Source organism: Ylistrum balloti, unplaced genomic scaffold (assembly GCF_031769215.1).
Source record: "Ylistrum balloti isolate Yb309-2 unplaced genomic scaffold, AGI_CSIRO_Ybal_v1 Utg369688, whole genome shotgun sequence".
NCBI lineage: Eukaryota > Metazoa > Mollusca > Bivalvia > Pectinida > Pectinidae > Ylistrum > Ylistrum balloti.
In genome coordinates this window covers 1,336,512-1,359,957 of record NW_026781925.1, presented here as the reverse complement: position 1 = coordinate 1,359,957, position 23,446 = coordinate 1,336,512, and the positions used below count along the sequence as shown (strand labels likewise).

The window sequence follows — 23,446 nt, the reverse complement described above, 5'->3', positions numbered from 1 at the left end:
AAATATCCTGCCGTATTAAAAAAAATTGGGGGGAAATTGTTGAAATGAACACTTCTATAGATAAATGGTTTATAAGTTATTTTAATGCATGAAAGTTTTTTTTCGTTTTTTTTAGGGAGAAAAATAAATCAAATATTGTAAATTAATTAGTTAAAATCAACTTACTAAAGCCCCAGCTTATGGGAATTGTCATTTGGTAAAATGGTAGAGTATTCTCCTTTAGAGAGCAAGAGGTTACTGTAGTTTGACACACAACAGAGTTAGAATATGTGATGGGAAAGATTAGTGAAAAACATGTTTTGATGGATGGAAACAGTAGGGTTCTCATGTACATGACTTGGAAACAATATGAACTATGGACATTGGTTAAATTGTGTGAAATGAAACCTGAAACAGCAAAAGAGACAAAATTAAAAAGGTTTCTACCTGAAAGTGCCATTAGAAAAAACTTTTTTTTTGTGACACGAAACTGCCTTCAGTAATACAAATTTTCTGATTGTCCTAGATAAATCTAACAAAAAATTTTCAAACATCCTTTGAAACAAGTTTATTTTCAATCAGTTGATTAGCTCTTTAGACACTGTATGATTCTATCTATGTTGTAGACACCGAAATTAGAAGATGTCAGGATTTTTAGATTCCCCAGGAAATGTTGGGTATGAGAGGAGGTCCAGCTTTAATGTTGGAGCTCCTGGTGCTCAAGGTTCAAGGGGCAGAAGAAGAAGTACAATGGGAAGTGTTTTAATGAACACAGAATCAATCAAGGAAAGACAGGTAAATCAAACAGCACTTTGATAACCCAAAATACTAAGAAATAGGGCATTTAATTGTACCTTTATACCTGGTCACATGAATGTTACTAATGCATAAAATTAAACTTGTTGCTTTTGATTGGTTATTCATAACCTGAAAAAAGATAGAAACACATGCAGCAAGAAGCTTTTTGAGTATGAGTCGTCATGCTACACATCGGTTATCAGAGTCAAACAAAAAATTAATGAAACCTATGTGTTTTGCAATAGATGCATAATAAACGGCAGAAAATTGGGTAACATGAAATTGACAATGGTGACAACATGCTTCCAAAGACATGATTACTAAAAGTTTTTATAACAAAAAGCTGGAATAGGCATTTGACAAGTTTGTTCAAATAAATGACCTTAGACCATTTTCAAGGTCACAGGGGTCGAATGTATTTAAAGCTTTCAACAACCTCTCAATTACTAGAAGGCTCGGGGAACTGATCTTTTAGCTGTAGCATGCTGGGATGAAGGGCTTTCAAGTTTTATCAAATGAATGACCTTGACTCAATTTCAAGGTCACAGGTGAAATACTTTGAATTCTTTAAATGACTTCTTAGTAACCATAAGACTTAAGGTTCAGGTATTTGACCTACAGCATGCTGTGATGAAGGGCAATCATTTTTGTTCAAATGAATGACCTTGACTCTCTTTCAAAGTCACAAAGGTTAAGTGTGTTAAAATATTTAAAAAAAATCTTAATTATCAAAACCTCTAGGCTAGTATTATTGGTTCTGTTCATTAATTGAATGATGGACTACCAAATTCATTCAAATGATTGATCTTAATCCATTGTCAAGATAGGGTGTTAAAAACTTGATATTTCTTCCATCAACAAGCAATAGATCCTTGGTGATGGTATTTGTATATTAGTATATATGAGGATCTCAAGTTTGCAGAAACTGACTTCATGAACTGACAAAGTCTTCTTTGTAAGCTGTGGAACAGGTGAGCAATTCAGGCCCATGGGGTCACAATCATATGTAGGTCTTTATAGTCAGGTCAGGTGACTGTTAAGGTCCATAGGCTTCTTGTTAATAATGCTTGTTAGATGGTAAATAATGCAACAATGTAGGCCAAACTATGACTGTCTGAAAGAGGGAAAGTACCCTGGTGGTGAATTGTTTGGTCTGATAAGCCTCAGTAAGTTTTGTACATGATGAACCTGCTCACCAATGATTCATGAGCTTTTATATTGATTGATCATGCAGCTATTTTTTATGAACAGGTTGTTTCCTAGCATCCTCTAATGCATCAAGTTGGAGCTCAAATTAATGATAGAGATAATCTGACTTTTCAAATTTCATTGTGTGTAGTGCTTTTATTAGTTCAATTTACTTTCAGCTTGTAGTTATTTGCTTAATGTTAACTTAAGTACATAACAATTGGCTGTTTATTGAAATGTGTTTAATTTTCCATAGCAAAAGGCTCGAGACTTGAGGGAGGTGAGAAGATCAAGACTTCTGCCTACCCACAAATATGTGTTAGTGATTGTGTCCAATCACCTGAACCTTGACTACACTGTGATTGAGGATTTTGTCCTGGATTCTGAGAGAGTAAGTTCTTCATTTGAGGTCAATGAGACATTTTTGTCATCTTTTCTGTTGTTTTACCAAAAAAACTTCCTGTAACAAAGTTTTGAGGATGGATGGGGATCAAGGCAAGCAGGGTTGGGGATCACTGGAATCAAGGTGACTTTCAAAAGAGAACAAAATATGACATATGACCCAACTGTGTGATGGTTGGGTAGAGTACATATAGTGTTACTCTTAACCACCCTTTCCTCATTACATTATCAGTTTGTTTCTGTTTATTTGCTGTTATGTAGACATAATTTGGTAAACAGTTGTATTGTGATAGTATACAGTTAAGTTCTGATTTGGTTATGATCACTTCATTTTTATATGCCCATCAAAATTTTAACAGGATTATTATAGTATGGCATTGTATATTCATGTGTTCATTTGTTAACTTTAAATTTGTCCACAGATCTCCTCCCAAAGATTTCAACTGATCACTTCCAAACTTTGTAGTCTTGATCAACACAAGATGAGTTTTCCTGAATAGCACTTTGATACTACTGCCTCCTTGTTGTTTGTTTGGAGATCTTCTCTCTTAGTTTTCAACTGATTTCTTTCAAACTTTGAAGGCATTTTAACTATGACATATTATGTTTTCCTTTCCTGAACAGTAATTCAATTCAGCAGTTTTCAGGAGTTATTTCCCCTTCGGGTTTTTTCAGTATTTCAATCTTATATGAAATTCTCCTCCCCCAGTTTTCAACTGATTTCTCTGAAACTTGGTAGGCTTGAAAACAACAACATGAGATTGTGTTTTTGTAACAGCATTTTGGTTGAAGAATATTTCAAGAGAGTTATTGTTCTTGGTTTATTTAAGTTTGTCCAGAGATTTCTTTCAGTTTTCAACTTGTGTCATAAAAACTTTGCTTGCTTTAGTTCATCATCAAAACATATAGCACTGATTTCCTTTTCAGCATTTTGACTTGCTATTATGACCAAAATTGGAGAGCCTTTTCAAAATCCAGTGGAACTTTAAAACACCCCTTAACAAAGCAAATACCACTGAATAGTTCCAAACTTCTTGATTGTTAATGGGGCATCCAGGTTGCTCTGACACATCTAGTTTCAACAACTGTTAAACCCACATAATCTGACAGGTAGCTTTACTTTTTCACATTTGATCAAAGAATTGAACACCTGTTGCCAAGGTGAAAGCGAGGTGCAAGTTATCCCCTGTGCCTCCTGATCACCCAAAGTATGAAGATTACTTCAATGTGGAGTCGTTGCCATTGACTCTATTACAGTATTACATCTTTGTGATCACATCTTCCCAGTCAATGATAATGTTTATATTTTCTAACGTTCACATATTGTTATCACTAATGACTCATCAAACTGCATTTGTTTATTTTCAGAACCTACAAGTGTTTGACCTTTTTCTGCAGAAGGATGGGTGTAGGAGTTTGAAGTTTTATTATCAAGATGGAGCAACACCAGGCTTGGAAGGTATATACAGTTGAACAGTGCTCCAGATAACTTTTTGACATGTGGGGTTTTCACTCCTACCTTTATAAATTGAGGGGTTTTTTCACCCCTGCCTTCATCAAGTGTATGGGTTTTTCCATATTAGGGTAACACTGAATTTGTAAACATTTTTGACAGCGCCATATTTGCTATGCGACTGGTTTATAATCACGATCAAGAAAGCGCTTGTTACGAGTTTCGTTTACTCGATAAGTGTCTGTTTGACTTAGATTATTGAGTTTTCTAACTACGTAATGTTGGAGCCGGACATTGACGCAGAGTCCGGATTTCGCACGGGTTAATGACGCAAATCTTATTTTTTTCCTAGCGTGAAATTAGAAATATTGTGCGTGAAAACGCATTCACGCAGGCTATCTGGAGCACTGGTTGAAACTTGTTATTTTGAAATTCCAGGGACCATGGGAAATATTTAAGACTTATGATTTCGACTCAAAGTGTCCATGTTAGTTTGATGATATCAGTTTCCTTACATTGATTACAGTTGAAAGAAGTGTGGGCTATGATGGTATGATCCTGTGTTCTTCAAACAGTGTAAATTAATACGTTATTTGAAAGGGCTCTAAATAAACAAAAACAAATAGATATTTACTTTCTCATTTGATTGTTTATTTATCTAAATAATAAAACATGTATGAAGATTAGCAATCAACTACTGACAGGGTTTTCCATAAGAGCCGGTCGCTGGGCAATTTGACCGCCTACTTTGATCATTTGGCCGCCTACACCAATCCAGTTCCGTAATAATGTTCCGTACACGACTACACGTACATGGCAGGCCAGCCTCCTACTTTCACTACACAGCCTACTACTAACAAAATTATGGAAAACCCTGACTGACTTAGTTCCGTCTCGGTCAGGTGTACTCTCACCTTATATAGGTCATAGATTTTATGGAATGTAAAAATGAAACTAAAAATTTGCTTTTAATATGCTTCTAAAAGCCATGTTTGAAGTTACAGATCATGTCCAAATGACTTTACTAGAATAAACTATGAAATAAGCAGCACTGATAATGTTTTACTGGGGTCAACCTGTACATATTACTGTACAACTGCTCTTAATAAACCACTTCTGTTTTTAACTCACCTGGCCCCATAGTCAAGGTCCGTCTTCCGTACGTTGTCTGTCCGTCAACTTTTCATTTAAACAACTTCTTCTGAAATACCAAAAGGCGTAGGGTTATCATATTTGGCAGGAAGGTTCCATTGATAAAGCCCAACAAATTTTGCCAATAGAAATGACCTTGTCCCATATTCCAGATCACAGAGGTCAAATATGGAAAAACCTTTAAACAACTTCTTCCAAAATACTGGAAGGCCTAGAATCATTGTATTTAGCCAATATATTCCTTTTATGAAGTCCAAGAAAGTTTGCAAAAAGAAATGACCTTGTCCCATAGTCAAGGTCACATGGGTCAAATGTAAAACATGGAACATATGCACAGATAGAGTACTGTTTGTCATAAAGATCCAGGTGAGCGATACAGGTCCTTTGGGCCTCTTGTTATTTCTTCTTAAAGAAGCATGCAGTCTAGTCTACTACACATGTTTCAGGTCTAGTATGCTGATTTTAAAATATGACCAGTTTTCATGTCTTATGTAAACACATGTTTAACATACAGGTAAGTCACTGCTTTACTTTGGTGACACTGATTAAGAAGCCAATTTTTCATTGGATAATTAAACTGGTAATTAATTGTCAGAGGCCAAGTGTTGTATATAATATGGACAAATACACTGTGATTAGCCATGTATTATGCGCAGGTGACTTTCTATTCTATGTATGTATTGATCAAAGTCTTCAGAAGATATGCCCAGGTTTTTACAGAAAGTAATTTCAAGACAATTGACTTTTCACTTGCTTGACAGTGGAAGGGACTGGAAAATCATTTCAACTCAAATGAAATTTCAGTCAGTGAAATTCAATTCATCCAAACTAAAATAACAAAGATGAAGAAAGAACAAAAACAGAAATTATTTTGACTCAAACGATTTTGATTGTGTCTGACACCAGACATTTCAGGTAAAAACCCATTTTGTCTGATAAAAAATATCAGATTAGTAAAGACAGAGAAGAAATATTAGAATTTTCCGCTTCAGTCTGATTAGGCCTTTAAAAGGATAAACACACAATGATGCCATTTTAGATATTTGAGTTTTACTCTGCTAAACTACTTCACTAGGTACAATTTGGCGAAATTTTATCATATTTGGATATTCTTTAGAGGGTAGGAATTTTGAATGGACAAATTCAGCTGTATATAGCCTAGATTACAGAGAAGCTTACAGTCCATTTATTGGATTATACCCCTTCCCTGTATCTAACAAACAGTTGTAAATAAAAAGACTTTTCCCAGTATGCATAGTTTGAAGGAGTTCATTGTTTTTTGTATTTAATAACATAAATTTTACTAATTTTTTTAGATTTTGTGCTTGTGGATGTATGTATGTTCATTTCTTTGAAGCATTTGTTTTCTTGTTTTTCATTTTTCATGTAATCTTAAAGAGAACAGGTGCAGGAAAAAGATTGTGTTGATTTCAGAGTGTGGAAGAATTGTACAAGGAGCCCCTAAAGGCACAGTTGTACCTCGCATTTTAGTGACAAGTGGTTCGGGAAATGCTCTGCATGGCCAATGTGTATACTTCCTGCGCACAAAGACTGAATCAAATCTAACTGCCAACAATATTGGCGAGGTAAACAAAAGTTCTAAGAATATTCATAACTGTTCAGTCACCCTTTTTGTGTGGGTCAAACCTGAAAATTTACAATTTTGTATGAAATAATCTGCTTGAAGACAGTGACAAGAGTGGGACTGAAATTTCACAAAAAGTCTATTTTACACCTGCTGAAATGAAATATGTTTATAAAGCACTGTTACTTTACAGTTCCAGTGACTGGTATTGCCAATTTTTGTCATAACAAGCCCTCCTAACCCAGACACTGAGCCACGTAAATTGGCTCCCTTAGGTCAAGAGGATGCCCACATCTAGCAATTTGATTGACACGGTTAATTATTAATTAGGCTGTGATTATAATCAGAGTATATCACTTCAAAAACAATCACTGGTTATTGCTGTCATTCATTTATTTATTTGAAGAAAAGAATGCTCTTAACATATAGCATTTGTAATTTGTATATTTCTTGAAGGAAAATGAATTTCTGATTAAAGCACTTGATCCAGAATGGTAACCATTTTATCTGTGTGATCACTTTGTTCAGAGCACATCTCGTACATTCTTTTGCCTGTACAGTTGCAAACAGTGGCAATAGCACATGCTAAAATTAAACCTGTGCTCAACTATGGCAACAGAGTTATGGCTTTGCTGACCTGCCTATACTTCTGGAGGGTACAAAAGAGATTGACACTTCCTCAATTTGTAGTTCACTGGTGTAGCACTCTAATCACCTTGTGTGGAACATGATATATAGATCTATTATCATAAACATGTGGCATGTAGATGCTCAGATATAGAAGTGTCATACTAAAATTGTGTCCCCTGTCAGGCCTGTGTCATTGTTTTCACTTCAGATCACCATTACTATATATATATAAAAAAAACTTTAAAAACTGGAAAACATGATGAGCTGTAAAACATAAGCACTTTCATTTCTTCTTCAGATGTTTTACATTGTGTACACGTAGAATTTACCATATTTTCACTATACATATATATATATATATATATATATATTATTGATCTTATGATCAGCCTACACTAAATGTGATACTCAAAATAGGCATAGGAGTTTATTGTAGGCATAGCAGTTTATTGCAGTCATAAGAGTTTATTGTAGTCATAGGAGTTTATTATAGGCATAGGAGTTTATTGTAGTCATGGGAGTTTATTATAGGCATAGGAGTTTATTGTAGGCATAGCAGTTTATTGCAGTCATAAGAGTTTATTGTAGTCATAGGAGTTTATTATAGTCATGGGAGTTTATTATAGTCATAGGAGTTTATTGTAGTCATAGGATTTTATTGTAGTCATGGGAGTTTATTGTAGTCATGGGAGTTTATTGTAGTCATGGGAGTTTATTGTAGTCATGGGAGTTTATTATAGGCATAGGAGTTTATTGTAGTCATAGGAGTTTATTGTAGTCATGGGAGTTTATTGTAGTCATGGGAGTTTATTGTAGTCATAGGAGTTTATTGTAGTCATAGGAGTTTATTATAGGCATAGGAGTTTATTATAGTCATAGGAGTTTATTATAGTCATAGGAGTTTATTGTAGTCATATGAGTTTATTGTAGTCATGGGAGTTTATTGTAGTCATAGGAGTTTATTATAGGCATAGGAGTTTATTATAGGCATAGGAGTTTATTGTAGTCATAGGAGTTTATTGTAGTCATGGGAGTTTATTATAGGCATAGGAGTTTATTGTAGTCATGGGAGTTTATTGTAGTCATGGGAGTTTATTATAGGCATAGGAGTTTATTATAGGCATAGGAGTTTATTGTAGTCATGGGAGTTTATTATAGGCATAGGAGTTTATTGTAGTCATGGGAGTTTATTGTAGTCATGGGAGTTTATTGTAGTCATGGGAGTTTATTGTAGTCATGGGAGTTTATTGTAGTCATAGGAGTTTATTATAGGCATAGGAGTTTATTATAGGCATAGGAGTTTATTATAGGCATAGGAGTTTATTGTAGGCATAGGATTTTATTATAGGCATAGGAGTTTATTATAGGCATAGGAGTTTATTGTAGTCATGGGAGTTTATTATAGGCATGGGAGTTTATTGTAGTCATGGGAGTTTATTATAGGCATAGGAGTTTATTATAGGCATAGGAGTTTATTATAGGCATAGGAGTTTATTGTAGTCATAGGAGTTTATTATAGGCATAGGAGTTTATTGTAGTCATGGGAGTTTATTATAGGCATAGGAGTTTATTATAGGCATAGGAGTTTATTGTAGTCATGGGAGTTTATTATAGGCATGGGAGTTTATTGTAGTCATGGGAGTTTATTGTAGTCATAGGAGTTTATTATAGTCATAGGAGTTTATTGTAGTCATGGGAGTTTATTATAGGCATAGGAGTTTATTATAGGCATAGGAGTTTATTGTAGGCATAGGAGTTTATTATAGGCATAGGAGTTTATTATAGGCATAGGAGTTTATTGTAGTCATGGGAGTTTATTATAGTTTATTGTAGTCATGGGAGTTTATTGTAGTCATGGGAGTTTATTGTAGTCATGGGAGTTTATTGTAGTCATGGGAGTTAATTGTAGTCATGGGAGTTTATTGTAGTCATGGGAGTTTATTGTAGTCATGGGAGTTTATTGTAGTCATGGGAGTTTATTGTAGTCATGGGAGTTTATTGTAGTCATGGGAGTTTATTGTAGTCATGGGAGTTTATTGTAGTCATAGGAGTTTATTGTAGTCATGGGAGTTTATTATAGGCATAGGAGTTTATTGTAGTCATGGGAGTTTATTGTAGTCATGGGAGTTAATTGTAGTCATGGGAGTTTATTGTAGTCATGGGAGTTTATTGTAGTCATGGGAGTTTATTGTAGTCATGGGAGTTTATTGTAGTCATGGGAGTTTATTGTAGTCATGGGAGTTTATTGTAGTCATGGGAGTTTATTGTAGTCATGGGAGTTTATTGTAGTCATGGGAGTTTATTGTAGTCATGGGATTTTATTGTAGTCATGGGAGTTTATTGTAGTCATGGGAGTTTATTATAGGCATAGGAGTTTATTATAGGCATGGGAGTTTATTGTAGTCATGGGAGTTTATTATAGGCATAGGAGTTTATTGTAGTCATAGGAGTTTATTGTAGGCATAGGAGTTTATTGTAGTCATGGGAGTTTAATGTAGTCATAGGAGTTTATTATAGGCATAGGAGTTTATTATAGGCATGGGAGTTTAATGTAGTCATATGAGTTTATTATAGGCATAGGAGTTTATTGTAGTCATAGGAGTTTATTATAGGCATAGGAGTTTATTGTAGTCATAGGAGTTTATTGTAGTCATGGGAGTTTAATGTAGTCATATGAGTTTATTATAGGCATAGGAGTTTATTATAGGCATAGGAGTTTATTATAGGCATAGGAGTTTTTTGTAGTCATAGGAGTTTATTATAGGCATAGGAGTTTAATGTAGTCATAGGAGTTTATTATAGGCATAGGAGTTTATTATAGGCATAGGAGTTTATTATAGGCATAGGAGTTTATTATAGGCATAGGAGTTTATTATAGGCATAGGAGTTTATTTGAAGGCAATGATGATGAAACTGCAATAGATGATGGTAGGCTTATTTATCAGGCATGGGCTTATTGATGGAGAAATACTCAAATTTTCAGGGAAGCATTTGATGTTGTTATTACAGGAGGTATTGTTTGGAGTGCTTGATGTGTCTCACGAACCAGGTGTGTTGTCTGCTTTTGAGAATGTCATGTCTAACATCTACCAGTCAGCCCTGAAAAATCTGGAGAACTGGGGAGACTTAATGACTACACCTCAGGGCAGAAAGTCCAAGAAGCTTTTCCTCGACAATTTCGAGAACTTTTTACAATACCTTAGAAGTATGTAGAATCAGTAACAATAGCTATTAAAAGAGAAAGTGGACATTTTCTGGGAATTTCTTCTTCTATTGTACTGGGCACATCTTCTATCCGTGCTCCTAGCATGAACTGAGCTAGAAGTTTGAATCAGATACACTAAGTTACAGGAGAGCAAAATGACAATTTCTGAAAAGACTTTCTAGCTTTAAGTATATCAGTGTTTCACTTGTTTAAAAATGAATTGCAGGTTAAAAGATACAGTGAATTCCTTTTTCTTTGTTTAAAGGTATGTACTAAGCAAAGTTTTTGTATTGCACATAAAAGCATAACCTATTATGGTCTTACAGGTGCCCAGGCCAATGCTGGAGAGGGTGTACACCTGATTAAATGTACCAGTGACAAAGTGAACCTGTCTGAGATCTCCACTATCAATAACTGTATCGACGTAGCAGCCAACCCAGACGTTGTCAGTGACATGGAAGACCTGGCAATGGCTTGGTGCAAGCAGATTGAACAGGCATGTGTGATCATTACATGTATTTATCATTGTTTTGGTGTACACGGATGACATCTAATCTCTTAGTAAGAAAAAAATGTTCAGATGATCTGGAGTGAAACAAGCACTCTTAATTGATATATATATCTACTCTGCACAAGCTTTTGTATAATTGATTTTGAAAGAATTTTTGATGGGAGAAAAATGTTGTATGTACCTGTTCATAATTACCTGAATAGATTGATAGGGTCATGTTGTTGATAAAAAGAAATACTTTATCTAAGATAAGCTTTTTGGCTCACTGCAGTGATTGGACATATTCTCATGTTTACTGGTAGCATAATTTCTCACTGCAATTTTAACCAATTTTCCATCACATGTGTTGTCAATCTGATCTGAAAGTGAGGATGATCTGTAGCCATCATGTTTCATACATGTGTCATCTACTGTCTGCCATGTGTAAACTTTTTACATTGTAATATTCTCCTTAAGTTCCACTAGTGGAATTGAGATGAAGCTTACCTAAAATGATTTTCAGATGGTCCTGACTGTTATTTTTTGGGTCAGACCAAGCTTAGTGTGACTATAGAGAGACACAAATTGATATTTTAGTTGGCACTTTTACAGATTCTAGCTGAGAGTGATCAGATGAGAAAAGAGGCTGACGACACAGGTCCTCTGGCTGAACTAGACCACTGGAGACAGCTAATGGCTAGATTTAATGCACTCTTGGAACAAATCAAGAGCACCAAGTGCCGCATGGTCATCAACATTATCAACATTGCAAGGTCCAAAGTTCTAAAGGTAATAACTGGACATACTACAGGCTTTTCCAGGACATAAGTTAAAGCACTTGATTTTATGTCCTAACTTTAAAAGGAATCCCAGATCCAAAGATTCATGACTTTGTTTTAAAACATAAACAACAAACATAATATTGGGAACATGGTGTTGATAAGGACCATAGATACTGAATGCTTAGATATTATATAATAGTTTGCACAAGCAATTAACAAACTTTCAACTAGGGGAGTTTGTGCACACCCTATGCAATCACACAGTAGGCGCAATCATTTCACTCCAAATTCTGTCATTAGATTATAGATATAAAATCTGCATAAAGGATCTAAATGAAATATGTGTATTTGTTCTAAACAGTAATCTGAAGGGAGTATAACACCAGATCTGTGTTAAACACTGAAATAAAGAATTGTATCTTAAAGTTGGGATCTGATGTAGGTTGTCTGTTCAATTGTTATTTCCATATAACATCCTGGATAAAAAGATTATTCTGTCCTGAAATGTCTTAATTTGATACACGATTATCTTTTGTAGAAATGGAAAGAATTGGACAAGAAGATTACAGACAATGCAAATGAAGCCAAAGATAATGTGAAGTTCCTTTATACACTGGAGAAGTACTGTGCACCACTCTATCGATGTGATCCGGTATGTTAACTGTTGGCTCAAGGCGGCCATGAATTGTTTTAATAAAGGTCTATTTCAAAGGTAAAGGTTAGATATTTTCTTACAGGTCTACAGATTTCTTTGTTGTCTTTGTGTTGAATTTGCCTTTGTTCAGTTGGCATTTATATGCCCATGAATGCTAACTGAAGCAGTTCGATGCTTATATACACAAATTTCTTATGTCACCCAACTTTCTTACATTTTTTCCAGCGGAATTTAAATTTACATCCCATAGGGTGGCAGTTATCAAATGACTTTACTTCTGTTATAAAAGTGTCCGCGCCTGTACTTGGTGAATATAATGAGAACTATTAACAAAATGTGGTAGTTACTCTTTGTTTGAATATCTCTGATGGACAGGTTTCAATGACAGACTCCTTGCCTGGTCTTGTTAATGCCATCCGTATGATCCACAGTATTTCCCGTTTCTACAACACTTCGGAGAGGATGACCTCCCTTTTCATTAAGGTAAGTGACTTGACAGTTTTGCCTGGGAGGATATATTGCAGTGAAATAGTTTTTCTGTCCTGACTTTATGTCAAAATCTATTCAATTTAAAGGTATTTGCCAAGATATGGAGTGAAATATTTATAAGGAAAGATATGAAAATACTAAAGAATTTCTGTCTCTGAGAAGTGGTATATACTGAATTTTTCACTGCAGGTGACTAATCAAATGGTGACAGCCTGCAAGAACTACATCACTGACGAAGGAGTGACTAGGATCTGGGACCAGCCCCGACAACCGCTCATAGAGAAATTGCAGAACTGTGTTACCCTCTACAGAAACTACCAAGCCATTTTCCAACGCACCAAGAAAAAGATTGAAGCAACCCCTGGCGAAAAACCATTTGAGTTTTCAGAGATGTACATTTTTGGGAAATTTGAGACTTTCTGCAAACGTTTGGAAAAGGTTGTCTTTTGGCTATGTCTTTTAATTAATGTTCTTTTATTCTCCATTTTAGTGCCACATTTTAAAAAAAATTTAAGCCTTGTATTTTTATTTTTTATATAAAGTAGAATATTTATTAGATTTTCCTCTTTTTAACAAAAACATTTCTACTGATTGTGTTTTTCTGTAAAATTTCTGGGAGGCCCAATAGTCTGGTGAATGTTTGGTGTATTTCTGTAGTTAGAAGTTTCTTTATAACTCAAGAGAGTCCTTCCCATTATTACAGGCTTTTGTAGATCATGGCTATGAGAAGAGTTTTAGCTTATCTGTCCTTGTGAGCTTTTGGCAGAGCGTTTGCTGTTTCCATAGAAACATTTTTATGCTCCCCAAAGGGAGAGCATATAGTCACGGCTTTGGCCGTTCATCTGAAATTTGTCTAGAGCATAACACAAAACTATAAGAAGTATCAACATAAAACTTTCATAAGAAGATAGATTACAACAATGGGAAGTGCAGTGCACAAGAACTGTCACTTTCTTTGACATAATTTAGGAGTTATTGCCCTTTGTTATTTGGTCATTGACATCCTTTGGGTGCACAGAAATTGTTTTTAATTACAGATGTTGGGTCTGATCCCTCAGGAGACAGAGGGACATAGCTAGATAGGGAAAATATAGGAAAAGCTTTTTAAAATCCTTTCCCTTTTGCAAATAAATTACTATGGGGGAAGGGGCCAGAGAGGAGGAGCCTGATGGGGAAAGTATTATAAAGGGAAGAGAAGTATATCTGTGGATAAAGCAATTTTGACCAAAACAAACCAGTTGAATGATACAAGCCCTATAGGCATCTTGTTTTTCTTTTTTTTTTTTGACAGATTATCAACTTGCTGAATTCTATCCAGGCATTTTCAGCTCTGTCCGAGTCAAAGATAGAAGGCATTGAGTCATACGCGTCCAGATTTCAGCAGATTTATTCCAGCTTGAAGAAAAAGCCATACGACATTTTGGATCATCGAAAACTGGATTTTGATAATGATTTTGATGACTTCAAAAGACAACTTGGAGATTTAGAGGTTTTTGGTTTTTTTGTTTGTTTTTTGCATTATTTTTTCAAAATTAGATATGTCTGTATTCAATTATTGCATGGGTAAAATATTTTCGAAAAAGTAAAACACTTCGTTTTATATATTTTCATTTCATTAAGATATTTTGATAGCATTGAATTGTAATTGTGCTTTTCAGTCTGGAATTCAAAGTTTCATGGAAGGATCGTTCTCAAAAATGACGTCCGCCACCCAGGCTCTCACTCTTCTCACAAGGTAATCTCTGAGATTTGTAATTAAGATAGTCAGGACTGAAAAAGTATTGTTATAGTATATTAATGTGATGACCTTTTAAACGTGCAAAGACTATAGCACATGTTACTTTCAAGAAAAATGGATTTATTTTAACTCCGAATAAAATTGATATGAATTAGCACTTTTTTCATCGTTCATCATATTATGCTAAATGATAACCAATAATTCATGTTGTAAAATTGAATGGAGGTTGTCTTGACAAGTCCAAGGAACTACCTTGAAAGGAAAATGATGATTTATAAATTATAAGTGTTGATATCTTTTTTATCACAGATTTGAGACCCTCAACTTACCACGACTGAAAATAGAGGAAAAATATGCAACTATTATGGTGCAGTATGGAGGAGAAATAGAGGAAATCAGAAAGGTACATCACCTTGTTTGCAATGAAATGTGATTATATAACACAAATAAACCAATACACATTAGCACTGAAGAAAGTATACTATAATCTCATCTGTCTTCTGTGTGCACCCTATCAATGACATTTTTTTTTTGTATTGGTTTTGTACGAAAAAAGATTTGGAACAGATTCAACTTCATCAAAGTGAAATTTTATTAAATTTGAGTAAATACAATTATACTGGAATTTTAAGTGTCATATTTATGACTGTACTTCCATAAATTTTTTTAAAATAAGCACAATATTCTTCTTTTCCTTGTATATTTTTTCACAGATTCATTTGCTGTTTACTTTTATGATGAAGTGTTTAGTAAATATATCAGAATTGAAAAAATTTTGGTTTAAACCAAGTTTCAATATATGGTCTGGATTTCAGTGTTGTTAGCATTCATCTTCGTTTGTTGATCTTTGTTGATTAGTTTGATATTGATTGATTGCATATTACTGTTGACTTAAGATTTCAGTATTTCATACTCAAGATCAAGTGATCAGAAGTGGTTTGATTGAGCATAATGTAATTCTGTATTACACAGCTGTATATGAAGTACAAAGAAGATCCACCTATTCCAAGGAACATGCCTCCTGTGGCGGGCAAGATCACATGGGCCAGACAGCTATCACAGCGGATACAGGATCCAATGGACATATTTGCAGTGAGTATTATGTGGCAATCAGATCAAAACTTTCAGTACAAGTACTTTTCAGTTGCTACTTGGAAAACTAGCAGCTAGAGGAGCGAGTAGATTCATTAAAATTTTTTGGATTTATTAAACATAACTTACAAAAACTGGTTATGTGAAGGGAGCTATGTTTTGAAAATTGAGCGTTAGTTTTTTTAACATACATTGAATACAAGTCAAAGTTTTTTTCCCGAACTTTGTTGGGCTTCATTCTAGGAAACATATCAGCCAAATATCATGCCTCGACACATTTTAGTTCATGAGAAGAAGTGGTTTGAATATTTCAATAAATTTGACCCCTGTGACCTTGAACATAGGTCAAGTCTTTAAATGACTTCTTCTCATGAACTGAAAGGCCTTGAGGCATGATATTTGGCTGGAATGTTCCTAGGATGAAGCCCAACGAAGTTTTATGTCCCTTGGTGGTGAACAGGAATCATTGCCAACAGCTTTTGGGCATGCAGCTATTATTTGTTATTTCACAAAATGATTTAAGTATGTTAGGCAAAGGTTCCAAAATAATGAATATATAGCTACAATGAAACTATGCACTTCATTCGCAACTTTATAAAATATACGTCTGACTTTGATCATCTGATCTATGGCTTTGATAGTCAGTCTGCCAGTCTTTAAAACAAAAAAATCTGACAGATTTTCTGCTGTTCATTTAACTTGTACAGAGTGCAAAAACCACATTTTGAAATTCCCTGTTATCAGTGTGTAGTTTCTCTTGTGTTAATTGCAGTTATGAAAACCTATGGTATTGATATATCATTGTTAGGGTATATCTATCATTCAACAATAAATAAAAATTTTATGTTAAGAAAACATTGAGAGGCTTTACATAATGACTTTACCAACACCTGATTATTGTGTCGTCTAAATAGAGTTTTGAATTTATTCTTGAAAGCTGCGAGCAAGTTGTTTGAAGACTGAAGATGCTAAGAGGATCATTCGTAACTACAACAGGATGATGCGAGTACTCCTAGAGTATGAGATGCTGTATCATGATGCCTGGAAAAAGTCTGTAGCTGTGGCTACCAATTGTTAGTAATTTAGAGGTCAGATAATTGATACAGCACATTTGGAAAAATTGATTAATAAAGTGATTTGATATTCAAAATCAGGATTTGTTTACAGAAAAATGGACATTATGGAAACATTGATAGCAATCAAATTAGTAAATCTAAGGACGGAAATTAATCTTAGGTTCTGTACTGTCCTGTGTTGAATTAAAGGTCATATTATGTAGATACATATTTTATATTCTGCTAAAATTTGGAAGCAACCTAATAATTTGTAACAATATAGCTATAACAGGTTGTAATATATTGCAGTCCTACAAGCCCCTGTGCTAGTGAGACATCCTACTAAACAGGGATTATTGCTAGTGAACTTTGACCCCTACATATTTGAGGTGATAAAGGAGGCAGAGTACATGATGAAGCTTGATCTGGAGATCCCTGAAGCAGCTACAGTACTTGTCCATTCTAGAGACACCCTCAAGACACACAACAACAGACTCCAGGTGATATTGTTGATGATTTCCATAATTTTGTGATTTCTGTAACCTATTGAAACTGCATTTTTAATACATGAATTTCTCAAACCTATTGAGACTTCAGTTTTAATATATAAATCACTTTGTTCAGTGATTTGACGCTGTATTTACAGAATTGTTTCAATCAATATCGATAGAGACTTTGAGAATTGAGATTCCTGTCAGCTCTTGATGACCTAGATAAATGGCTATGACTTGAGATTTTAATCACATTGTTCATAGTGACAGGAGAGTGTTGTAGTCTATCAGAATTACTAGAGCTGTATTGATTGGTTTCACCAGTTTATTTTAATCACATTGTTCATAGTGACAGGAGAGTGTTTTAGTCTATCAGAATTACTAGAGCTGTATTGATTGGTTTCACCAGTTTATTTTAATCACATTGTTCATAGTGACAGGAGAGTGTTTTAGTCTATCAGAATTACTAGAGCTGTATTGATTGGTTTCACCAGTTTATTTTAATCACATTGTTCATAGTGACAGGAGAGTGTTTTAGTCTATCAGAATTACTAGAGCTGTATTGATTGGTTTCACCAGTTTATTTTAATCACATTGTTCATAGTGACAGGAGAGTGTTTTAGTCTATCAGAATTACTAGAGCTGTATTGATTGGTTTCACCAGTTTATTTTAATCACATTGTTCATAGTGACAGGAGAGTGTTTTAGTCTATCAGAATTACTAGAGCTGTATTGATTGGTTTCACCAGTTTATTTTAATCACATTGTTCATAGTGACAGGAGAGTGTTTTAGTCTATCAGAATTACTAGAGCTGTATTGATTGGTTTCACCAGTTTATTTTAATCACATTGTTCATAGTGACAGGAGAGTGTTTTAGTCTATCAGAATTACTAGAGCTGTATTGATTGGTTTCACCAGTTTATTTTAATCACATTGTTCATAGTGACAGGAGAGTGTTTTAGTCTATCAGAATTACTAGAGCTGTATTGATTGGTTTCACCAGTTTATTTTAATCACATTGTTCATAGTGACAGGAGAGTGTTTTAGTCTATCAGAATTACTAGAGCTGTATTGATTGGTTTCACCAGTTTATTTTAATCACATTGTTCATAGTGACAGGAGAGTGTTTTAGTCTATCAGAATTACTAGAGCTGTATTGATTGGTTTCACCAGTTTATTTTAATCACATTGTTCATAGTGACAGGAGAGTGTTTTAGTCTATCAGAATTACTAGAGCTGTATTGATTGGTTTCACCAGTTTATTTTAATCACATTGTTCATAGTGACAGGAGAGTGTTTTAGTCTATCAGAATTACTAGAGCTGTATTGATTGGTTTCACCAGTTTATTTTAATCACATTGTTCATAGTGACAGGAGAGTGTTGTAGTCTATCAGAATTACTAGAGCTGTATTGATTGGTTTCACCAGTTTATTTTAATCACATTGTTCATAGTGACAGGAGAGTGTTTTAGTCTATCAGAATTACTAGAGCTGTATTGATTGGTTTCACCAGTTTATTTTAATCACATTGTTCATAGTCACAAGAGAGTGTTTTAGTCTATCAGAATTACTAGAGCTGTATTTACTTATTGGTTTGATCACTTGGACCAGTGTTGTTTGTTTATGAAATGAGGACAGACATAATGATTTTACTTTCTTGCCAGACTTGACTGAGCCTTTAGAGGCTTTTGTGTACATTTTCAAGTCTTTCCTCTGCTCTGTTTTTAAAGAGGTCATTAGTCTGCTAGGATTCAAACCAAGAGCCCCTGGCTTACTGCTCTTGTGCTAAACTGATCAAGCTAAAGAGAAGTTCTCTATAGTGGAGCAGTATAATGGTGCTAATATCAGCAGATAAATGGTCATTGTGTTTCAAGGGATTACAACAATGCTTGTGAAAATAATGCTAAGTATTAGTCCTCCAGTCCTGACATAGGCAGCATTGTAACAGTGGTTAGTATCTATTTCAATACCTCTGCTAAGAGGCAGCATTGTAACAGTGGTTAGTATCTGTTTCAATGCCTCTGCTAAGATTTAAACCGGTACCCATGGCTCACTAGTCTTATGCTCCACAGATTGAGATAAAGAAAAGTTCTGTCTACCCGAGCAGTATATTAACCAGAGTTACCTTCTCTCTGGCTGATTGGTATATTACAGCTAGTTTTTACCATGGTTTACGTCCTCTCTATTGAACAATGTATTGTGGGTATTATTTACCAGAGTTACCTTCTCTCTGGCTGATTGGTATATTACAGCTAGTTTTTACCATGGTTTATATCCTCTATTGAACAATGTATTGTGGGTATTATTTACCAGAGTTACCTTCTCTCTGGCTGATTGGTATATTACAGCTAGTTTTTACCATGGTTTATATCCTCTATTGAACAATGTATTGTGGGTATTATTTACCAGAGTTACCTTCTCTCTGGCTGATTGGTATATTACAGCTAGTTTTTACCATGGTTTACATTCTCTCTATTGAACAATGTATTGTGGGTATTATTTACCAGAGTTACCTTCTCTCTGGCTGATTGGTATATTACAGCTAGTTTTTACCATGGTTTACGTCCTCTCTATTGAACAGTGTATTGTGGGTATTATTTACCAGAGTTACATTTCTTTATTACTTAATTACTTACAGTGATTTTGAGCCTTGATTGGAGCTTTAGTCTTTACAGGAAGGAGGTTGGTTTTTGTCAGTTTTTACATGTTGTACTTTAATAGTCTGTGAGTCTTATTCTTTTATCTTTTCTTTTGCTTTATAGCTGCTGCTGGATGAAAACAATAGTTTGAGAGCAGATATTCCACCCATCTTTGTGAATCTCCTGAGGCCATCATTGAAGAAGGTAGATTTTTACTTTTAAATCAAAAGTCTTGCCTCAGTTTTGTAAAATTTCAATTTCCTATTTGAGAATAAACATTAAACAATAACAATAAGGCATTGGTTGGTTGATAATTAATGCTACATGTACTGCAATTTTCTGAAACATGAGATGAATCATACTGAAACATTTTGTACTGAGCTACTATTAATTTGAGTAAAAAAAAAATCAGTCCCAACAACAGGAATTCTTTTCATTGTAAAACAAGGTGGATGTGGCAATACGGCCTGGGTTAGTAAACCACACATGGACATCTCTCAGCCTGCCCGTCTACTTTGATATTGTGTCAAATGCCCTGAGTGATCTTGGAATAGTTGTCAAACAGGTAAGGATTTAAGGAATAAGGCTTCTACAGAGATATAATCCATGAGCTCAGATTATAGAATTAGAGGCTAAAATTATGATAGTGAATATCTTTTGATAACTGACTTCTGTAACATTTTTGGTCTTTTATGCTTTGAATAACCTATGGTTTTATTTGAAACTTTCAAAAATGAGTTTTTTAGAAATTATAACTTAAAATCTGTTACTTGGTAGCAATTGAATAATGGTGATTGGCTGTAAAATGGAGAATAGTTGAACAGATTTTTGTATGTTTCAGGTATATGACCCGCTCCCCCAACCTGATTTTCATTTCATATACTAACAGTTCTGTTATCTCTGATATCCTTTGATTAATACTGTTTAGAGAGTACTGATTTTTGTGTTTGCTAAAGGTGAATGACATCAAGGTGACAAGGATTGACAGCATGCTTAAAGAAATCAGTGAGACCTTGCTTTGTGACCTCCCTGAGCGCACTCCTTGGACAGTTAATCAGTTCCTCAAAAAGATGGAGGTTAGATAACTTAACTTGTTTGATGTATACCATTGAATATAAAATGTTTGTGGGTAGAAGTTTGGTTGTTTTGATGGTTGTAAACAAACCACAAAAATTAAAATGCAATAAACAATACATTAGATGACAGAAATGCAGAGAAAGATTTGTTGTTTTATCTCTTATGTTTCATTTAAGAAAATACCTAAGACCTTTTTTGATGCTATAGAGGTATGTTTTGAAAGAGTTCAAAATTTTTCACAATTGTATTTGAACAACATTATATGCATAAGCAGATGAAAACACTGCAAACAGCATTGACCAACTTGTAAATATATGTGATGTCCAGAAAGTTGAAGAAAATTAGATATGGAAGTTTGTTTTGGTGTGTTTTCAGGGATATTGCAAAGACATGGGACAAGAAATCAACAAGATGAGTCACGTTATTGAGGATGCTGTGGCTGAGCTGATTCGGATTTTCTTACACAGAGCCCAAATGGGACAGAGCATTGGTGATATGGAGCCAACTGCAGATATTGGAAGTAAGACAGCATTTTGTACTTTGTTTAAAGGGGCTGTTTAGTCAAGTTTGTTAATTTTTATACGCTGCCAGAGGCGGTCATATATTGGCGTCATCTTCTCCGAACGTCCGTCCATACGGCCATTTCTTGTGAACGCAACTCCTCCTAAACTAATCAGATTTTCATGAAACTTGCTCAAAGTCACTGCTACAATGGGTAGATATGCATGTAGGGGCAATTTTTTGGTTCTTTGATTTTTGTAAGATTTATGCTATTTTCAACTTTGTATCTGTAGCTTGCTCTTAGTGGTGCCTTGTGAATACAACTCCTCCTAAAATAATCATTTAGATTTTAGATTTATGATACAGACATGTTAAAAGCGATAATTAAAAGGGCCAATCTTGATCTTTATATTTTGTGGCGGCATATATTGTGTCCACGGCACTCTTGTTTTTTTCTAGTTACAAATTCATCCATAAAAATGTATTTCTATAATCCTTATGAACTATCCTCGCCGATGTTGATACAAGTGTGTGTTTTCCATTGGTTTTTTAATTAATTATATGGGAAATTTTAATCGTCTGTACAGACACGATAAATGCAAATGAGCAAGCCGCCTTTGCACACTTTGACCTGTGGTCATGCACAAACGCGTCTGAAAAAACTAAACAAAAAAGAGTGTTCGTGGCAAACGGGTCACGTCATTGCACACAAAACATAGAAAAGGTCTGAAAAAAAGTGCCTGTAATGGCGGGGTGGTCGTAATTTTGAGGTTGTCGTTAGGTGAGGTTTCACTGTATTTTGCTATTCATCAAGGTTGCAGGTTAGTTATAATTTCAATGGTATCTAGTGAACATTGAGGTCTTAGAGTGGAGTTAAGGACTGTAGCTTCATTCTTTAGTTTGACACAGATTTATGGTGAATAGTGTTAAATGTGTTTGATTACATATGAGAAAAAAATTGATTTGCTGAAATACATTTAAATAATGCTGTAGGAAAAATGATTAAAGTTCCTCATAAATTTGGGATATATCTGTTTGCTCTTGTGTTTTAGATATCTAACATCTTTCCAAATAAAATTAACTGACAGGAATAGTTTTCTAAGTGCCTGACTAGTGTGAGATGCTTGACAAGGTATTTAGTCTGTTGCTGAGCTTGCTCACCTGTGTGTTACAGTCGATGTGACAACCATCTTTATTTCGAATGAGGAAAACTCGGATGGTCAGAGTGTGGACGACAGTGTCAGTGACATGTCTGATGAGCAAAACATTCGTGAGGCATGCGACGAGCTGAAAGAATCCTTCAACCACAGACTTGTCGAGGCTCTGCTGAAGGCCACAAGGCACTCTCTAGATGTGATGAGACGGCGCTTCTTTTCTGGGTAATACGTTTATAATGTTTATAACGTTTCATGCCATCTTAGTATCTATGAGATCTTAATTATCATAAATGTGTCACTGTTATATCAGTCTCATTTCTTGATTTTGTAGAGGAAGAAGACATGGCATGATGCATTTTGATGAAAGTGTTGGAGGTTCAAACAGTGGCAGACAAGTTCCTTTCTTCACTGCCAACATCACTTTGTCAATCCCTCATGTGGTGAGTTTTGTTATGTAGACATAGAGAAAAGGTTTCATATATGGATACAATCTACAATAAGATTCATATCTTTATTTTCGAACCCTGAGGTAGGAATATCTTCTCTTTTCATTAACATTTTCTGGAAGGTTACTTTCCAAATATGTTGGAATTAATTTCAAACAAAGTCTTGAACTTTGAACAAGAGGCTGTAAGCAGGAACCAATAGTATAAAATCCTTCTTCCTTATGGACAATAGGATTATAGTTAAACTTGATATGATAGTACTTTTAATAGGTGAATGAAAGATTTAGTGTTTTTCAATAATTTGTGAATGAAAGTTTTAGTGTTTTTCAATGATTTGTGAATGAAAGATTTACTGTCTTTCAATGATTTGTGAATGAAAGATTTAGTGTTTTTCAATGATTTGTAAATGAAAGATTTAGACTAAGTGTTTTTCAATAATTT

At 34.6% G+C, this 23,446-nt stretch overlaps 1 protein-coding gene across 1 annotated transcript in view; it reads left to right on the top strand.

Annotated features, from left to right (window-relative positions):
- Positions 1–621: 621 nt before the first annotated feature.
- The window catches only part of LOC132565053 (dynein axonemal heavy chain 8-like), an 86,380-nt gene continuing 63,555 nt past the window's right edge, over positions 622–23,446 (top strand). Inside the window, 22 exon segments of the mRNA XM_060229659.1 lie at positions 622–774; positions 2,222–2,356; positions 3,736–3,826; positions 6,407–6,558; positions 10,197–10,392; positions 10,719–10,888; positions 11,495–11,671; positions 12,203–12,316; positions 12,695–12,802; positions 12,998–13,246; positions 14,100–14,297; positions 14,467–14,543; positions 14,856–14,949; positions 15,519–15,638; positions 16,576–16,711; positions 17,003–17,193; positions 19,948–20,028; positions 20,273–20,389; positions 20,781–20,900; positions 21,277–21,456; positions 22,609–22,781; positions 22,891–22,999. Of these exon segments, the coding sequence (XP_060085642.1) occupies positions 622–774; positions 2,222–2,356; positions 3,736–3,826; positions 6,407–6,558; positions 10,197–10,392; positions 10,719–10,888; positions 11,495–11,671; positions 12,203–12,316; positions 12,695–12,802; positions 12,998–13,246; positions 14,100–14,297; positions 14,467–14,543; positions 14,856–14,949; positions 15,519–15,638; positions 16,576–16,711; positions 17,003–17,193; positions 19,948–20,028; positions 20,273–20,389; positions 20,781–20,900; positions 21,277–21,456; positions 22,609–22,781; positions 22,891–22,999 (3,141 nt within the window).